General features: G+C 44.6%; 1 protein-coding gene across 1 annotated transcript in view; it reads left to right on the top strand.

Annotated features, from left to right (window-relative positions):
- The window catches only part of LOC127416703 (uncharacterized), a 59,709-nt gene that overhangs the window by 8,335 nt on the left and 31,382 nt on the right, over positions 1-19,992 (top strand). Inside the window, exon 2 of the mRNA XM_051656211.1 lies at positions 13,243-13,395. Coding sequence (XP_051512171.1) covers positions 13,243-13,395 — 153 coding nt within the window. The remainder of the gene's footprint in view (positions 1-13,242; positions 13,396-19,992) is intronic.

The raw sequence follows: 19,992 nt of genomic DNA, 5'->3' as shown, positions 1-19,992 counted from the left end.
TGATGGGACTGTGTTCTCTGTCTTTTCTTCTGAAGTCAACCACAAGTTCCTTTGTCTTACTGACGTTGAGGGAGAGGTTGTGCTCCTGACACCAGTGTGTCAGAGTGTGCACCTCCTCTCTGTAGGCTGTTTCATCATTGTCAGTGATCAGACTTACCACCGTCATGTCATCAGCAAACTTAATGATGGCATCGGAGCTATGTGTTGCCACACAGTCATGTGTGTACAAGGAATACAAGAGTGGGCTGAGAACACAGCCCTGTGGGGCTCCAGTGTTGAGGGTCAGTGATGAGGAGATGTTGCTGCCTATTCTAACTACCTGGCGTCTGCTTGACAGGAAGTCCAGGATCCAGCTGCACAGCGAGCTGTTTAAGCCCAGAGCCCGGAGTTTCTCATCTAGCTTGGAGGGCACTATGGTGTTGAATGCTGAGCTGTAGTCTACAAACAACATTCTCACATAAGTGTTCTTTTTTTCAAGGTGGGAGAGAGCAGTGTGTATTGTAGATGCAATGGCATCATCAGTGGAGCGGTTGTTGCGGTAAGCAAACTGCAATGGGTCTAGAGAGAGACGCAGCACAGAGCAGATGTAATCTCTGATTAGTCTCTCAAAGCATTTGCTGATGATGGGGGTCTGAGCAACAGGACGCCAGTCATTTAAGCAAGTGATTTTTGATTGCTTTGGAACAGGCACAATGGTGGATGTTTTAAAGCACGTAGGGACTTCAGACAAAGAGAGGGAAAGGTTGAAAATGTCCGTAAAAACACCAGCCAGCTGGTTCGTGCACGGTCTGATGATGCGGCCCGGAATGCCGTCTGGGCCCGTGGCTTTGCGGATGTTCACCCATTGGAAGGATCGGGTTACATCCGCTACAGAGATGGAGAATTAACTAACCTCTGTAGCTTCGGCCGCGAGAGCTCTCTCCGCGAGGGCGGTGTTATTTCCCTCAAAACGAGCATAAAAAGTATTTAGCTCATCCGAGAGTGAGGCAGCGGTGTTCATGACGGAGTTTTTATTCCCTTTAAAGTCCGTGATGATGTTAATTCCCTGCCACATGCTTCTAGGGTTGGTGGTGTTAAACTGTCCTTCAATCTTGTTCCTGTACTGACGTTTTGCTGTTCTGATTTTTCGGAGGGCATAACTGGCTTGTTTATGCTCCTCCGCGTTCCCAGAATTAAAAGCGGAGGTCCGCACATTAAGTGCTGCGCGAAAATCGCTATTTATCAATGGCTTCTGGTTCGGATAGATCTGTGTTGTTCTGGTCGGAACGACGTCCTCTACGCACTTTCTGATGAAACACATTACGCTATCAGCGTAAAGCTCGATGTCGTCATCAGAGGCGGACCGGAACATCTCCCAGTCCGTGTAATCAAAACAGTCTTGTAGCGTAGAGTCTGATTGGTCCGACCAGCACTGGATCGTTCTGAGGGTGGGTGCTTCCTGTTTCAGTTTCTGACTGTAAGCGGGCAGAAGCAGAATGGAAGAGTGGTCCGATTTGCCAAATGGTGGGCGGGGGAGGGATTTGTAGCCGTCCCGGAAGGGAGAGTAGCAATGGTCCAAAACCCGGTCCCCTCGTGTGAAACTAATGTGCTGGTGGTATTTTGGTGCGACTGATTTGAAACTGGCTTTATTAAAGTCCCCGGTCACAATGAACGCGGCCTCAGGGTGCGCGATTTCCTGCTCACTTATACTCCCATACAGTTCCTTGAGTGCCCAGTCTGTGTCGGCTTGTGGCGGGATGTACACAGCAGTGATAATGACCGCTGTGAATTCCCTCGGTAGCCAGAATGGTCGACACAGAAGCATGAGAAATTCCAGATCAGCAGAGCAGAAAGACTTGATAGAATGTACGTTCCTCTGATCACACCAGAATTTGTTGATCATAAAACATACACAATCACCTCTGCTTTTACCTGAGAGGTCTTTCGCTCTGTCCGCTCAGTGCACGGAGAACCCCGCGGGTTCAATGGCTGAGTCTGGAATCTCCGCAGACATCCAAGTTTCCGTAAGGCAGATAATGCAGCAGTCCCTCGTCTCTCGTTGGAAAGAGATCTGCGCTTTCAGCTCACAGAGCTTGTTATCCAGAGACTGAACATTTGCCAGTAGAATACTGGGTAGCGGGGGTCGATTTGCACGGTGTCTTACTCTGATGAGAACGCCGGCTCTGTTTCCCCTTTTCCTCCTGCGTTTCCGCATCTGGGCTGCCCAGACAAAGGGCTCCGCTTGCGTGTTTGTAAACAGCAGGTCGGCATTGAGGAATTTGAAGTCCGGTTTACGGTGTGAAATTGCTGAACCAATGTCCAAAAGTGTTTGTCTGTCGTAGACAATAAGGCAGACAACATCCAAGACAAAAAACATAAGAACTGTAAACAAAACAAACAAAACACTACCATGTTGTGTCGGAGCTCGCAACGCAGCAGCCATACTCGGCACCATCTTGAGTCCAATGACTAGAATCAGTTTATAAATTTACTATTTATAGGCATGTGTTTGAGTAAAATGTAATTTTTTGTTTTACTCTATAAAGTACTGACAACATTTATCCCAAATTCCAAATAAAAATATTGTAATTTAGAGCATTTATTTGCAGAAAATAACAACTGCTGAAAAAAAAAAAAAAAAAAATAATAATTGTTTTCAGACCTCGAATAATGTAAAGAAAACAAGTTCATATTCATTTTTAAACAACACAATACTAATGTTTTGACTTTGGAAGAGTTCAGAAATCAATATTTGATGGAATAACCCTGATTTTCAATCACAGATTTCATGCGTCTTGGCATGCTCTCTACCAGTCTTTCACATTGCTGTTGGGTGACTTCATGCCACTCCTGGCACAAAAATTAATGCAGCTCGGCTTTGTTTGATGGCTTATGACCATCCATCTTCCTCTTGATCACATTCCAGAGGTTTTCAATGGGGTTCAGGTCTGGAGATTGGGCTGACCATGACAGGGTCTTCCATCCACACCTTAATTGACCTGGCTGTGTGGCATGGATCATTGTTGTTGGGCCTCATGTATTCAGATAGAAGACAAAGGCAGGCCTAACACAGTAGTAAAAACCTAACTCAAGCTCCCACATACCAAGTCGTAAATCTTACTGATAAAAATCACGCCAAAATCAAACAAAGGGAGTCCAAAACAGACTACAAATCCCATGAAGCCTTGCACACTAAAGGATCAAACTCTCAACTCCTATTGGATGAGGCACACAACAGAACGTCCCTCAAACCATGACATCATCAGGAGTAGAAATACCTCTGAAATGCTTCCGGGATTTGCTTCCAGCAACTTTGTTCTAAGTGTCTAGATGCAGCTCATCACTGCTCTCAGGTGCAACCTCGTGGCACAAGGAAGTAACGTCCGACTTGAAACTGTGGCCATACAATCTCCATCTCGCTGGACGAGTTGAGATTACTCTGTGTTCAACCGAACACTCTAACGGATCCGAAGGAGACCGCCGAGCAATCCGCATTTTCATCCGTTTGCCTGCAGAAGTTTAAGATTAAAGATTTCTCTTCCATCTTCAATCAAGTCGACATTTCTGATTTCTCCGCCAGCCCGCCGAGAATCAGCAGCTGTACCACCCGCCGACAGAGCAAGGAAACGGCCTCCCGTCATCACCCGAGCCTCGAGGAACCGAGTCTGAGTTAAAGGACGGATGAACACACATTCTGCATCCTCATGCGTTTCAAGTAAGAGGTTTACGTCTGGGCAGAGATAGAATATTATAGTGTGTTATTCTTGTGTTTTAAGGTTTTGCTTGTACAGTTTACGGACCGCCATGTCCGCTCATTATTAATACTCAGGGTATTAATTATCATGAATTTGATTTGCTGTATTGTAGTCCAACCACATTGGACTGTTGTGCATTTTCGCCATCGCGGGTGAGACCGGCAAACTGAGTTTATCCATTAAAGAGTCAAAGAACGCGGGACTGTTTACGAGCCGTCCACCGTGTCTCTGAGTGATAACCTAACAGCTGCTTTCTCTCCCACGATCGCGAAATCGGCTTTGGGGCCGTCACTTAATTCTCTCTCTCTCTCTCTCGTACTAACCACACACACACACACACACACACACACACACACACACACAGAGGCGACCCCTCACAAACATTCTGGCACACATTTTTGGCTCGTAGATAGCTTCGTGCTAAAGCTCAGCTTTGTCCCTAAGCTATCGTACAAGCGGATACACGCGGTAACTGATAGACGCCATTGACTGTTTTCTCTCTGCCCACATTCGCGGCCATATTCCCTGGCCGGAAGTCTCGCGTGACATACTCTCCACGAGAGTCACGTCCGCCATTTTGTGCGTGTCCCTCCTTACACACACACACACACGCTCTCTCACACACACACACACACCCTCATGTGTTATAGGATTATTTTGATTTCCATATCTAATCATATCACTGTTTAGTTTGTATTTGTAAGTCGGAAGTTTATTGACTGCATTGTATTAATTATTAATTGATATTACTGCATAAATAAACTTTGTTTATATTACAAAGAGAAGTGTTTTGGTTTGTTTTGCATACGCCTGTGTCATGCTGACGGGATGTCAGTTCTCGGATTCAAGCCTTCATTCATTGTTTTTTTCCCGAAAATCGATATTCTTCGGATGTTGATTTTCCTAAGAAAACAATCTAATATTGTTACTATATATTATACTATCTGGTTATTAGTCCCTGATTCCAGGGTGGTGTCCCGTCAATGTTAATCCTTATTAATATTCTGTTGATTTTTGATAATTGATAATTATCTTTGATGATTGTTGAATTTGAATGATCAATAAGCTAGTGTTAATTTTAATTAATGTTTCATCGATGTTAACCATTAACGATTATCTTTGATAATTGTTGATTTAAAGGATTAAAAAAGATAACATTGATTCTCATCAATGTTCTACTGATTTTCATAATTACTAATTATCTTTGATAATTATTAATTATTGCTAATAACCAAACCCGCTCCTAAATGTAGCGCACTACATTTACTGGAGTCCCATATGAGGTTTTAATGAGTTAGATTCAATTAATTAATTTAAATATTAATTAATAACTAAAGAAATAATTATTAATTATTTCTGATAGTAACACTGATCTAAACAACCAGTAAAGCCCTACATTGTCCTGCTGGAAAAAACAATCCTCAGAGTTGGGGAACATTTTCAGAGCAGAAGGAAGCAAGTTTTTTTCAAGGATAACCTTGTACGTGGCTTGATTCATGCGTCCTTCACAAAAAGACGAATCTGCCTGATTCCAGCCTTGCTGAATCACCCGAGATCATCACCGATCCTCGTGAATTAAAATGAACTTCTGTTCTTTGCATTATTTGATGTCTTAAAACACTGCATTTTTTATTTTATTTTTTATTTTGACCAGTTGTCATTTTCTGCAAATAAATGCTCTAAATGACAATATTTCTATTTGGAATTTGGGAGAAATGTTGCCAGTACTTTATAGAATAAAACAAAAACGTTAATTTTACTCAAACACATACCTATAAATAGTAAATCCTTATAAAACTGATAATTCTGCAGTGGTCTCTTAATTTTTTCCAGAGCTGTATATTCTGAATGTAAAAATATTTCAACACAAAAACTGGACTGCTGTCATTCAGCTTCAAAACGAACTGTTGATTTATTTATTTTTTTTTACAAAGTACTATTGCTGCCAACGTGGCAAGTTATAAAAACTATTTAAAAAAAGATACATATTTTCCTATCCATATAACTACTGACACCATGGAAGCTACATATTATTATCCAGACCTTTGCTGGGAAGGAAATGTAGAGACTGGACCTCTTGGAACTTTAATTGAGTACCCCTGGCTTCGAGCTTCTTGGCTGAGCATTCCAATTTCTCCCATTCATTTAAATAGAAGTGGCCCGTCTCTGCTAAATAGTCTGTGGCTGCATGCATGTGTACTAATTTACCTAATCAAAAGAAAACATGCTAGTTTGTTTCTCTTTAACATGGATAAATAAACACATAATTGCATTAAATGCTTGAGGAAACAAATGCATCCGTCCATACGCAAAAGCCAGTGTTATCTTAAGTTGTGAAGCGGATCTTTTTTCTGGTATCTTCTTACATAACCAACATCTTCAGAGAAGGGCTCACAGACAGTTCAGATTAACAACATATTAACCTTAATGTGGGATTGTTTTACTGGGTGTTTTATAGAAGGTAAAAAATAAGATGAAATCTTTATACCGGCATGGCCACGCGAGAGCGTGCGAGGCCAAGAAAAATATGGCTGATGATCGAATTTGTTATTTGTTAGCTAATGTTAGCCCTGCAGCAAAATATTTGACAGCTTATCCTAATGCCTCTTGTTAATTGTCAATACAGTTAATTATTTTGATTAAATTAAATTCAGTTAAAATAATTACTTATGTGGTTTTAGTCTGTTTAAGAATTTGAGACTGCTTTTGATATAAATTACACCGTCGTCTGAATTTCTGCATTAAAATTTCAATGATGACATTCACATTGACATTTTATATATACACACACACAGTTGAAGTCAGAAGTTTACATACACCTTAGCCAAACACATTTAAACTCAGTTTTTCACAATTCCTGACATTTAATCACAGGAAACATTCCCTGTCTTAGGTCAGTTAGGATCAAATCAAATCCCTTTATTGTCACTCAACCATATACACAAGTGCAACAGTGGGTGAAAGTCTTGGGTGCAGTTCAAAGCAACATAGCAGTATGACAATTACAATAAACATCTGATTTACACATAACACAGTTTACACATCTTGTTACACAACACAATATACAATATACACCTAATAATATACGATATACAGTATACACAAAATGAGAAGATTGTTGTGTTGACATTCAGCTGTCGGTTGATAGTCAGTTGCCAGTGTGTTATTAAGAGAAGTATAAAATGTGAGTCCAGTCTGAGGCTAATAAAGTGTGGTGCTGATATATGTATCGTGAGCGATCAAGAGTTCAGAAGTCTGATTGTTTGGGGGAAGAAGCTGTCATGAAGTCGGCTGGTGCGGGTCCTGATGCTCTGATACCACCTGCCTGATGGTAGCAGTGAGAGCAGCCCATGGCTCAGGTGGCTGGAGTCTCTGATGATCCTCTGAGCTTTTTTCACACACCGCCTAGTATATTTGTCCTGGAGTGAGGGAAGCTCACCTCCGATGATGCGTCTGGCAGTTCGCACCACTCTTTGCTGGGCTTTGCATTTGAGGGGGTGCTGTTGCCATACCAGGCAGTAATGCAGCCAGTCAGGATGCTCTCTACAGTGCTGGTGTAGAACTGTGTGGAGGATTTGTTGGTTCATTCCAAACTTCCTCAGCTGTCTCAGTAAGAAGAGGTGCTAGGGAACCTTCTTCACAATGGCCTCAGTGTGGACGGACTATGTGAGTTCCTCAGTGATGTGGACACCGAGGAACTTGAAGTTGCTGACTCTCTCCACCAGTGCTCCATTGATGGTGATGGGGCTGTGTTCTCTGTCTTTTCTCCTGAAGTCCACCACAAGCCCTTTGGTCTTACTGACATTGAGGGAGAGGTTGTGCTCCTGACACCAGCGTGTCAGAGTGTGCACCTCCTCTCTGTAGGCTGTTTCATCATTGTGTAGGGCTTTACTGGTTGTTTAGATCAGTGTAACTATCAGAAATAATTAATAATTATTTCTGTAGTTATTAATTAATATTTAAATTAATTAATTGGATCCAACTCATTAAAACCTCATATGGGACTCCAGTAAATATAGTGTGCTACGTTTAGGAGCAAGTTTGGTTATTAGCAATAATTAATAATTATCAAAGATAATTACTAATTATTCAAATCAATAGAACATTGATGAGAATCAATGTTAGCTTTTTTAATCCTTTAAAATCAACAATTATCAAAGATAATCGATAATTGTTAACATCGATGAAACATTAATTAAAATTAACACTAGCTTATTGATCATTCAAATTCAACAATCATCAAAGATAATTATAAATTATCAAAAATCAATAGAATATTAATTAGGATTAACATTGACGGGGCACCACCCTGGAATCAGGGACTAGTAACCAAATATTAAAACAGTCTCAATATTAGATTGTTTTCTTAGGAAAATCGGCATCCGAAGAATATAGATTTTCAGGAAAAAAACAATGAATGAAGGTTTGAGTCCGAGCACTGACATCCCGTCAGCATGACACAGGTGTATGCAAAACAAACCAAAACACTTCTCTTTGTAATATAAACAAAAGTTTATTTATGCAGTAATATCAATTAATAATTAATACAATGCAGTCAATAAACAGTGATATGATTAGATATGGAAATAAAAATAATCCTATAACACATAAGGTGTGTGTGTGACAGTGTGTGTGTGTGTGTGTCAGTGTGGTTAGTGAGAGAGAGAGAGATGATTAAGTGACAGCCCGAAAGCTGATTTCGCGATAGCGGGAGAGAAAGCAGCTGTGCTCATCACTCAGAGACGCGGTTTTACGAGCGGGGCTCGTAAAAGTCCTGCGTTATTTGACTCTTTAATGGATGAGCTCAGTTTCTGTTTCACCCGCGATGGCGAAATTGCACAGTCCAATTTGGTTGGACCACAATACAGCAAAACAAATTTGTGATAATTAATACCCTGAGTATTAATAATGAGCGGACATGGCGGTCCGTAAACTGTACAAGCAAAAGCCTTGAAACACAAGAATAACACACTATAATATTCTATCTCTGCCCAGACGTAAACCTCTTACTTGTATCGCATGAGGACACAGGTAGAATGTGTTTTCCTACGTCCTTTAACTTTGACCCGGTTCCTTGAGGCTCGTGTGATGACGGGAGGCCGTTTCCTGGCGGGCGGTACGGCTGTTGATTGTTGGCAGGCGGTACGGCTGTTGATTCTCGGCGGGCTGGCGGAGAACTCAGAAATGTCGACTTGATTGAAGATGGAAGAGAAATCTTTAATCTCTTCACTTCTGTAGGCAAACGGATGAAGATGCGAATTGCTCGGCGGTCTCCTTTGGATCCGTTAGAGTGTTCGGTTGAACACAGAGTAATCTCAACTCGTCCAGCGAGATGGAGATTGTATGGCTACAGTTTCAAGTCGGACATTACTTCCTTGTGCCACGAGGTTGCACCGGAGAGCAGCAAAAGCTACGTCTTTATTCGGTGAACGAAGTCGCTGGAAGCAAATTCTGGACGCATTTCAGAATTATTTCAACTCCTGATGATGTCATGTTTGAGGGACGTTCTGTTGTGTGCCTCATCCAGTAGGAGTTGAGAGCTTGATCCTTTAGTGAGCAAGGCTTCATGGATCTGTAGTCTGTTTTGGACTCCCTTTGTTTGATTTTGGCGTGATTTTTATCAGTATAATTTACGACTTGGAAGGTGGCAGCTTGAGTTATGTTTTTACGACAGTGTTAGGCCTGCCTTTGTCTTCTATCTGAATAGGCCCAACAATTGTCAGTGATCAGGCCTACCACCGTCGTATCATCAGCAAACTTAATGATGGCTTTGGAGCTGTGTGTTACCACACAGTCATGTGTGTACAGGGAATACAGGAGTGGGCTGAGAACACAGCCCTGCAGGGCTCCAGTGTTGAGGGTCAGTGATGAGGAGTCGTTGCTGCCTATTCAAACCACCTGGCGTCTGCTTAACAGGAAATCCAGGATCCAGCTGCACAATGAGCTGTTTAAGCCCAGAGCCCGGAGTTTCACATCATGCTTGGTGGGCACTATGGTGTTGAATGCTGAGCCGTAGTCTTCAAACAGCATTCTCACATATGTGTTCCTTTTTTCCAGGTGAGAGAGAGCAGTGTGTATTGTAGATGCAATTGCATCATCAGTGGAGCGGTTGTTGCAGTAAGCAAACTGCAGTGAGTCCAGTGAGGCAGGCAGCACAGAACAGATGTAATCTTTGATTAGCCTCTCAAAGTATTTGCTGATGATGGGGGTCAGAGCAACAGGACGCTAGTCATTTAAGCAAGTGATTTTGGATTGCTTTGGTACTGGCACAATGGTGGACGTTTTAAAGGATGTGGGGACCAGAGACAAGGAGAGGGAAAGGTTGAAAATGTCCGTAAAAACACCAGCCAGTTGGTTTGCGCACGCTGTGATGACACGGCCTGGAATTCCGTCTGGACCCACGGCTTTATGGATATTCACCCGTCAGAAGTATCGGGTTATGTCCTCTACAGAGACGGAGAATGAACTAACCTCTGTAGCTTTGGCCACGGGAGCTCTCTTCGTGGGGGAGGTGTTGTTTTTCCTCGAAACGAGCATAAAAAGCATTAAGCTCATCCGGGAGAGAGGCAGCGGTGTTCACGGTGGAGTTTTTATTCCCTTTGAAGTCCATGATGATATTAATTCCCTGCCACATGCTTCTAGAGTCAATGGTGTTGAACTGTCCTTCAATCTTGTCCCTGTACTGCCGTTTGGCTGCTCTGATAGTTTTGCGGAGGGCATAACTGGCTTGTTTATGCTCCTCCGCATTCCCAGAATTAAAAGCAGAGCTCCGTGTATTAAGTGCTGCATGAACATCACTATTAATCCACGGTTTCTGGTTAGGGTAGATCCGTATTGTTTTGGTCGGCAATACATCATCTATGCACTTCCTGATGAAACATGTTACGGTATCAGCGTAGACCTTGATGTCGTCATCAGAGGCGGACCAGAACATCTCCCAGTCCATGTGATCAAAACAGTCCTGTAGAGTAGAATCTGATTGATCACTACTTTATTTTAAGAATGTGAAATGTCAGAATAATAGCAGAAAGAATGATTTGTTTCAGCTTTTATTTCTTTCATCACATTCCCAGTGGGTCAGAAGTTTACATACACTTTGTTAGTATTTGGTATCATTGCCTTTACATTTTTTAACTTGGGTCAAACGTTTTGGGTAGCCTTCCACAAGCTTCTCACAATAAGTTGCTGGAATTTTGGCCAATTCATCCAGACAGAACTCGTGTAACTGAGTCAGGTTTGTAGGCCTCCTTGCTCACACATGCTTTTTCGGTTCTGCCCACAAATTTTCTATCGGACTGAGGTCAGGGCTTTGTGATGGCCACTCCAATATCTTAACTTTGTTGTCCTTAAGCCATTTTGCCACAACTTTGGAGGTATGCTTGGGGTCATTGTCCATTTGGAAGACCCATTTGCGACCAAGCTTTTACTTCCTGGCTGATGTCTTGAGATGTTGCTTCAATATATCCACATAATTTTCCTTCCTCATGATGCCATCTATTTTGTGAAGTGCACCAGTTCCTTCTGCAGCAAAGCACCCCCACAACTTGATGCTGCCACCCCCATGCTTCACGGTTGGGATGGTGTTCTTCGGCTTGCAAGCCTCACCCTTTTTCTCCAAACATAACAATGGTCATTATGGCCAAACAGTTCAATTTTTATTTCAATAGACCAAAGGACATTTCTCCAAAAAGTAAGATCTTTGTCCCCATGTGCACTTGCAAACTGTAGTCTGGCTTTTTTATGAGGTTTTGGAAAAGTGGCTTTTTCCTTGCTGAGCAGCCTTTCAGATTATGTCGATATAGGACTTGTTTTACTGTGGATATAGATACTTGTCTACCTGTTTCCTCCAGTATCTTCACAAGGTTCTTTGCTGTTGTTCTGGGATTGATTTGTACTTTTCGCACCAAACTACGTTCATCTCTAGGAGACAGAATCGTCTCCTTCCTGAGTGGTATGATGGCTCTGTGGTCCCATGGTGTTTATACTTGCATACTATTGTTTGTACAGATGAACGTGGTACCTTCAGGCATTTGGAAATTACTCCCAAGGATGAACCAGACTTGTGGAGGTCCACAGTCTTCTTTCGATTTTCCCATGATGTCAAGCAAAGAGGCACTGAGTTTGAAGGTAGGCCTTAAAATGCATCCACAGGCACACCTCCAATTCAGTAACCTCCTATAAGAAGCTAATTGGCTAATTGTCTAAAGGCTTGACATAATTTTATGGAATTTTCCAAGCTGCTTAAAGGCACAGTTAACCTAGTGCATGTAAACTTCTGACCCACTGGAATTGTGATTTAGTCAATTAAAAGTGAAACAATCTGTCTGTAAACAATTGATGGAAAAATTACTTGTGTAATGCACAAAGTAGATGTCCTATATGACTTGCCAAAACTATAGTTTGCAAAAAATGTGTTTAAATGACTTCAATCTAAGTGTGTGTAAACTTCTGAATTCAACTGAATATATATATAAAATTCTTTCATCATTTACTCACCCTCATGCCACCCCAGATGTGTATGACTTTCTTTTTTATGCAGAACACAAATGAAGATTTTAGAAGAATATCTCAGCTCTGTAGGTCCATACAGTGCAAGTGGATGGTGAGCACTTTAAAGCTCCAAAAAGACAGAGAGACAGTCAGCATAAAAGTAATCCATATGTCATCAATCATTCATGTGGTTAAATTAATGTCTTCTAAAGTGATATGATCGCTTTGTGTGAGAAACAGATACATATTTAAGTCCTTTTTCACTATAAATGTTCATATGCGCATTCATGAGAGGATCGAGGTCACGCAGCCTCTCGCATGACATAAGTGAGTTGGTATGTTCAAATGAAAGCAAAACCAATTAAGCTTTGTTCCTGGCAGGCAGCAGATGCCCTAACCCCATCCCCACCCTATTCTTAACCATATGGAGCCTGTAAGTATGAGTACCCTGCCAGGAACAATCCGAGGCACCTTTCTCCCATCGCGGTGTACAGCGTTCTGTTTTAAGCAAACCGAGCTGCACTTCATTGTCTCATGCGAGAGGCTACCTGAACTCAGTCCTATCGTGAATGCGCATTGGAGAGCGGCCGGAAGTGAGCATTTATAGTGAAAAAGGACTTAAATATTGATCTGTTTCTCACCCAAAGTGATCGAATGACTTTAGAAGGCATTCATTTAACCACTGGAGTCGTATGGATTACTTTTACTACGACTGTCTGTGCTGGGACAGGTGTGATATTTCATGGCATCTATTTCAGTGATATCTGACAGGTTATAGGGACATTCGTTTCATTAAAAAATTGCACTTACAGCACCATTGACCTGTAAGGGCACTATGAACATTATAAATTCTTCTTTTGATTTTAGGATGAAATTTGACCCGGACATGTTGTTAAAAGGTTTTGTGAGATTGATTTTTCTAGTCAGTTTTTGTAGTTTATGTTTGTTCGCCTGTCTTTTGCCTGAATGCCGGTTTTTATCTGTCTCTTTGCCTCTCCTTTGGTCTCTTCCCCTGTAGATAACACTATCATTTCCAGATTACAGTCCCTCGGACACTCTTTTGCCAAGCCTTCAACCTCTGTTAATGGCAATACGAGATGAGCGTTACACGCATGCACAAGAATTCCACATCTGGAATGTGTCTCTCAAACAAAAAGATGTCGTTGAGCTGGTGAGCACCACTTCACTTCATATGCTAATCTTTTTAGAGGGACAGTTATGGGAATCATTTAGCACAATTATGGGCATTTCCAGCACTTAGTAAGACAGCAAAAGAATATTCTAGGGTTGCCAAGTCTAATTCAAACCATAGCTTCCTGTCGTGTACAAACACAAAATGTTTTCATTTGCTTTTTACTTTGCAATATGTACAGTAACCTTGATTTTAGCAGTGAATCATAATGATCCATATCTGTTGATATTTTATCTCAACTGTGGATCATTTTAGCTTTCAAAAGACCTTTGAAGTACACATCTAATACAGGTTCCAGAATTCGCAACGTTTTTATTTTTCTGCCAGGCTCACGATGGGAGTTGGGCAGGAGAAGAGAAGATGCGTATAATTAATAAGCCTCGTTTGGGCAGCAGGGGAATGAGGCACACCTAATTTGTGTTTAGCCTCATCACCGCTGCCAAATAAATGCAGAGCATGCCTCTTATCGGGGAGCTTCTATCTCCTTGTGTTCACACACTGGCGTCCTCGCAGATCCAGGAGGAGAACGGGAGGGTCTTGCCTAGTTAGATGCGCGCCAGACCCGCACCCCAGGACCCCCAGCGCCAATTAGATGCGATGCCGGGATATTGGAGCACACGTAGGGGCTGACGGGCATGGATGCCAGGCCTCCTTCCTCTCACACTCGCCGTGGCTCCGGTTAAGACAGACCGCCCATGTCCTGGATCCTCCTCTGGACACTCCCCATCCTACACGATGCCCCCTTCCACCACAAGGATGCCAGATTCCCCTTTATTTTGGACACTTTCCCCCTTGTACACTATTTTCCCCATTTTTGAACGTTTTATGTTTGTTATTATTTTTAATAAATGCTTCTCCGAGGCCAGACGCCACACCCACTGTGTCTGTCTCTGCCACAGATTCGATCTTAAATTTTTGAAAAAGTGCTTACATCTACATGCACGAGATCTTTATGAATTTTCTTCAGTGTCTGATATCAACATGCAGATACCACTTTTTTCAAGGTTGTGATCTTTTGGTTTATATATATATATATATATATATATATATATATATATATATATTCAAATATATATTCATTCATCTGATCACAAAGTATAGTCCGAACATTACTGATATAAAAAACAGCACCATCACTATTTGATGAATAGTCAAATAATTTTTTATCAAAAAGTCATTTTTGATAAAAAATCTAGACAGGCCCCATTTCCAGCAGCCATCACTCCAACACCTTATCCTTGAGTAATCATGCTAAATTGCTAATTTGGTACTAGAAAATAATTTCCCATTATATCAAACACAGTTGAAAGCTATTTGGTTCGTTAAATGAAGCTTAACATTGTCTTTGTGTTTGTTTTTGAGTTGCCACAGTATGCAATAGACTGGCATGTCTTAATCTCTAGAAACTCGTCAGGCAATCATTGTTTTGAGGAATGAAGGCTTTACAATGCTTGAAATGGCCAACAAACTGAAGATTTCATACAACAAGTGTACACTACAGTCTTCAAAGACAAAGGACAACTGGCTCTAACAAGGACAGAAAGAGATGTGGAAGGCCAGATGTACAACTAAACAAGAAGATAAGTACATCAGAGACTCTAGTTTGAGAAATAGAAGCCTCACATGTCCTCAGCTGTCAGCTTCATTGAATTCCACCTGCTCAACACCAGTTTCATGTACAACATTAAAGAGAAGACTCAGGGGTGCAGGCCTTATGGGAAGAATTGCAAAGAAAAAGCCACTTTTGAAACAGAAAATCAGAAAGAAAAGGTTAGAGTGGGCAAAGAAACACAGACATTGTACAACAGATAATTGGAAAAGAGTGTTATGGATCTTAACCCCATTGAGCTTTTGTGGGATCAGCTAGACTGTAAGGTGCATGAGAAGTGCCCGACAAGACAGCCACATCTATGGCAAGTGCTACAGGAAGCGTGGTGTGAAATGTCACTTGAGTATCTGGACAAACTGACAACTAGAATGCCAAGGATCTGCAAAGCTGTCATTGCTGCACGTGGAGGATTTTTTGATGAGAACCCTTTGAAGTAGTTTAAGAAGTTCTGAACATTTTTTTCAAATTGTAATAGTAATTTTTCACATTATTAATGTCCTGACTTTACATTGTGATCAGTTGAATGCCACTTTGGTGAATAAAAGTACCCATTTCTTTCCATAAGAGCAAAATCTGTACATTATTCCAAATTTTTGGATATATATATATATATATATATATATATATATATATATATATATATTTTATTTTTTATTTTTTTATTTTTTTTGCCTTGAATGTTTGACCGTCTCCATAGATTTGGAAGTGGGTGGTAAGGACATGTCAACTGAATAATCCCTACCAATCTTTCCAGCAATCACAGTTGCGGCTGATCTTAATGTATGTATTGAATATTATAAGGGCTGTCAGTTGAACACATTAATTTAGTGCAATTAATTCTATAAAAATAATGCATTCAAACTAGTGCTGTCAGTTGATTAAAATATTTAATTTCGATTAATCACATGATTTTTCATTGTTAATCACTATTATTCGCAGATTTCGGAAATTAAAATTCAGTTCCTTCTTAGAAAAAAAACAACAGTATGTAACAATAATGTTCCCTATCTGTCACTCACTCGATGTTGGTGTCGATGTAGTGACACTAGGGGTCACTCTTGGGAGCCCGAGACACCTCTGGTCTTTGATAAAAGGCCAATGAAAATTGGCGAGTGGTATTTGCATGCCACTCCCCCGAACATACGGGTATAAAAGGAGCTGGTATGCAACCACTCATTCAGATTTTCTCTTCGGAGCCGAACGATCATGCTCACTGAGCTGAATACTACTGTTCATTCACCTCTGCTGGATCTGACGGCGCATTTCAGCGGCTTCTCCCTCCTCTGCACTGGTGCACTGCAGAGAATGCCCCTGGGCGCTTCGGCAGAAAAACTAGAGAGTATATTTTCTGAAAGAGCATTTTTCCCCTCTAAAAGAGTATATATTTCTCTAAAAGAGCGCACACACGGAACGTCTTTTTAAAGACGCGTCTTTTTAAAGATGCTTTTCCGATTGTGTGTTATTCCTGGTTGTGCTCGTTATCTCTCGCCTTCTAACGGTCACGATCACTGTCTTTCGTGTCTGGGTACTGCTCACGTGGAGACAGCGTTCGTGGATGGTCACTTTCTCATTGCGAGAATATGTCCATGGCAACGTTGCGGTCGCGGCTTGCCTTCGTAAGAAAGCGAGCCACCCCAGAGGCTTCCGCCTCGGTCCTTTTACCCACGGGTTTGAGGCCAGCGCGGCTAGCACTGGGGGCGATTTGGGGACCCCAATGGGACCGCCTCCGCTGGGTATGCCCCCGCGGACCTCCCATTCCCCAGCACGCTCGTCTGCCCCGATCGGGCTTCCGGATAAGTCCGCCGGCTCGTCTCACGGCGAGTTCGACCTCTTATTCAGAGCCCGCGAAAGTGATGAGCTCTCGAGCACAGCATCGGAGAGTGGGCTCGTCCAGTCGGAAGCCTCAGCTGGGCTCCTCCCTTCGGGGTCGATTGCCCAGTCACAGGCTGACGCGGAGATGACGACATGCTTTCTCGGACAGTCGCGAGCGTCGGTTAGAGTGGATTTCACCGCTCTTCCCTGAACCCTCGCGGCTTGGTGATTGGTTCCTGGGCTCGCGGCGCCGCTCAAAGCCATGCCCCGCCCCGTTCCTTTCTTCCCGGAAGTGCATGAAGAGCTGACAAGGTCGCGGGAGGCACTTTTTACTGCCCGGTCCCGATCTTTCCAGCTTCCCCGCTCTCACTACCCTCGATGGTGGGGTGGCCAAGGGTTATTCGGCAATCCCCCGGTGGATAAAGGCGCTCGTGGTGCACCTCTGCCCGCAGAGCGCCACCACCTGGCACGGGTGCCCAAAGCCCCCGTCCAAGGCCTGTAGGTTTACGTTGTCTCTGATGGCCAAGGCCTACGGTGCCACTGGACAAGCCGCCTCCGCCCTGCACGCCATGGCTCTCCTGCAAGTCCACCAAGGCGCTAAAGGAACTGCACGAGGGTAGTTCCGCCCCGGGATTGATGCAGGAACTGCGCTCGGTGACCAACCTCGCTCTCCGAGCGACGGAGGTCAGGGTGCGGTCTCTCGGGTGGACGATGGCCACACTAGTGGTCCAGGAGCGCCACCTTTGGCTCAACCTGGTCGAGATGGGTGAGGCCGACAGGACACGATTCCTTGCTGCCCCCATTTCCCAGGCGGGCCTATTCGGCGACACCGTCGAGGACTTTGCCCAGCAGTTCTCGATGGTAGAGCAGTAGATGGATGCTAGCCGGCTTATCCTGCCCAGGCGCGGCTCAAGATCCCGCACCCCATCTACTCATCGCCAAGGGCGTCCCCCTGCGGTGATTGCACCGGCTCCGCCGCAGCCCGCCCCTTCAACCTGGCCCCGGCGTGGAGCCCACTGCAGGAAGCAGACGCCACCCGTCTCGCGGCAGCCCAGAACCCGTGAAAGGCTTCAAAGCGCCCTTGAGACGGGCGACCCAGGGACAACAAAACCCGCTGCTCTGGAGCTGGTAAGCAGATCTTCATCTTTTTGTCACCTTTTGCATTTAATTGCACTGCATGCCCAAGTGGCTGCAGTACTCAAGAGCTCAGCAAGAGTGGTTTCCTTGTTCCCTGGGTCACATATCCGGTGTGTATGGCTGGCATCACGACCACCGTCCACCACTCCATTTGGCAGGTTGGCGCTCCAGCAGCGGTCTCCCGCCCTGAGCGCCCAGCTGTGGCACAAATCCACCCCCGATATGACAGTCTCCACGGGTCACGAGGACAGGCCTCTTCCTCCCCCGTCCCAGGCTGTTCCGGGGGTGGTCACAAGCAGCCAGGTAAGTGCTTCGATGTCCTCGGACTCAGCACGGCCACGACGTGGTGTGGCACCTCGAGCGCCGCCCCGCCGCGAGGCCCCACCTGCCGGTACATCCGATGACATTGTCCCTTTGGTCCCTCCGTCACGAGGGTTGGTCCGGACCATCCGACCAACCCGATTCACTTCGCCAGGCATCTGCCCAGGTCCAGTGGTGTCCGCTTCACCTTGGTGAAAGACGAAAATGCTGCTACCTTGCGCGGAGATCGCTACCCTCCTACGGAAGGATGCGATAGAACCTGTCCCTCCAGCCGAGATGAAGAAAGGGTTTTACAGCCCCTACTTCATTGTACCGAAAAAAAAAAAGCGGTGGGTTTCGGCCAATCTTGGACCTGCGAGTACTGAACCAGGCTTTACACAGACTCCCGTTCAAGATGCTGACGCAAAGACGCATTCTAGCGAGCATCCGGCATCAAGATTGGTTCGCGGCGGTAGACCCGAAGGATGCGTACTTTCACGTCTCGATCCTTCCTCGACACAGACCCTTCCTGCGGTTCGCGTTCGAGGTCAGGCGTATCAGTACAAAGTCCTCCCTTTCGGCCTGTCCCTGTCTCCTCGTGTCTTTACGAAGATCGCAGAGGCTGCCCTTGCCCCGTTAAGGGAGGTGGGCATTCGCATTCTCAACTATCTCGACGACTGGCTAATCTTAGCTCACTCTCGAGACATGTTATGCGCACACAGGGACCTGGTGCTCTCACACCTCATCCGACTAGGGCTTCGGGTCAGCTGGGAAAAGAGCAAGCTCCTCCCGGTTCAGAGCATCTCTTTTCTCGGTTTGGAGTTGGACTCAGTCTCCTTGACGGTGCACCTTACGAACGAGCGTGCCCAGTGGGTGCTGGCCTGTTTGAAGGCGTTCAAACAGAAAACAGCGGTTCCACTGAAACGTTTTCAGAGGCTCCTGGGGCATATGGCATCCTCGGCGGTGGCCACCCCGCTCGGGTTGAGGCATATGAGGCCGCTTCAGCACTGGCTCCAGACTCGAGTCCCGAAATGGGCATGGCACCACGGGACACACTGCGTGGCCATTACATCGGTCTGTCACCGTCTTTTCAGCCCTTGGACCGACCTCTCGTTTCTACGAGCAGGTGTTCCCCTAGAACTGGTCTCCAGGCGCGTCGTGGTCACGACAGACACCTCCAAAACGGGCTGGGGCGCTGTTGGCAATGGGCACGCAGCCGCCGGCCTCTGGACGGGTCCGCGGCTGCGTTGGCACATCAACTGCCTCGAGTTACTGGCAATTCTGCTCGCCCTGCAGAGGTTCCGGCCGTTGATCCAGGGCAAGCACGTGCTAGTTCGGACAGACAGCACGGCAGCGGTAGCATATGTCAACCGCCAAGGCGGTCTGCGCTCCCGCTGTATGTCACAACTCACCCGCCGTCTCCTCCAACAGAGTTAGCAGCACCAAGTCACTGCAAGCCACTCACATCCCGGGCAACCTCAACACTTCGGCGGACGCACTGTCACAACAGGTTTCCCTCAAGGGAGAGTGGAGACTCCACCTTCAGGTGGTCCAGCTGATTTGGAGTCGATTCGGTCAGGCACAGGTGCACCTGTTCGCCTCCCAAGAATCCTCCCCACTGCCTGCTCTGGTACGCCCTGACCGAGGCCTTCCTCGGCATAGACACTGGCACACAGCTGGTCCCCTGGCATTCGCAAATATGCGTTTTCCCCCAGTGA

This window comes from Myxocyprinus asiaticus, chromosome 26 (assembly GCF_019703515.2).
Source record: "Myxocyprinus asiaticus isolate MX2 ecotype Aquarium Trade chromosome 26, UBuf_Myxa_2, whole genome shotgun sequence".
NCBI classification, from domain to species: Eukaryota; Metazoa; Chordata; class Actinopteri; order Cypriniformes; family Catostomidae; genus Myxocyprinus; species Myxocyprinus asiaticus.
This window is presented reverse-complemented; position numbering and strand designations above follow the sequence as displayed.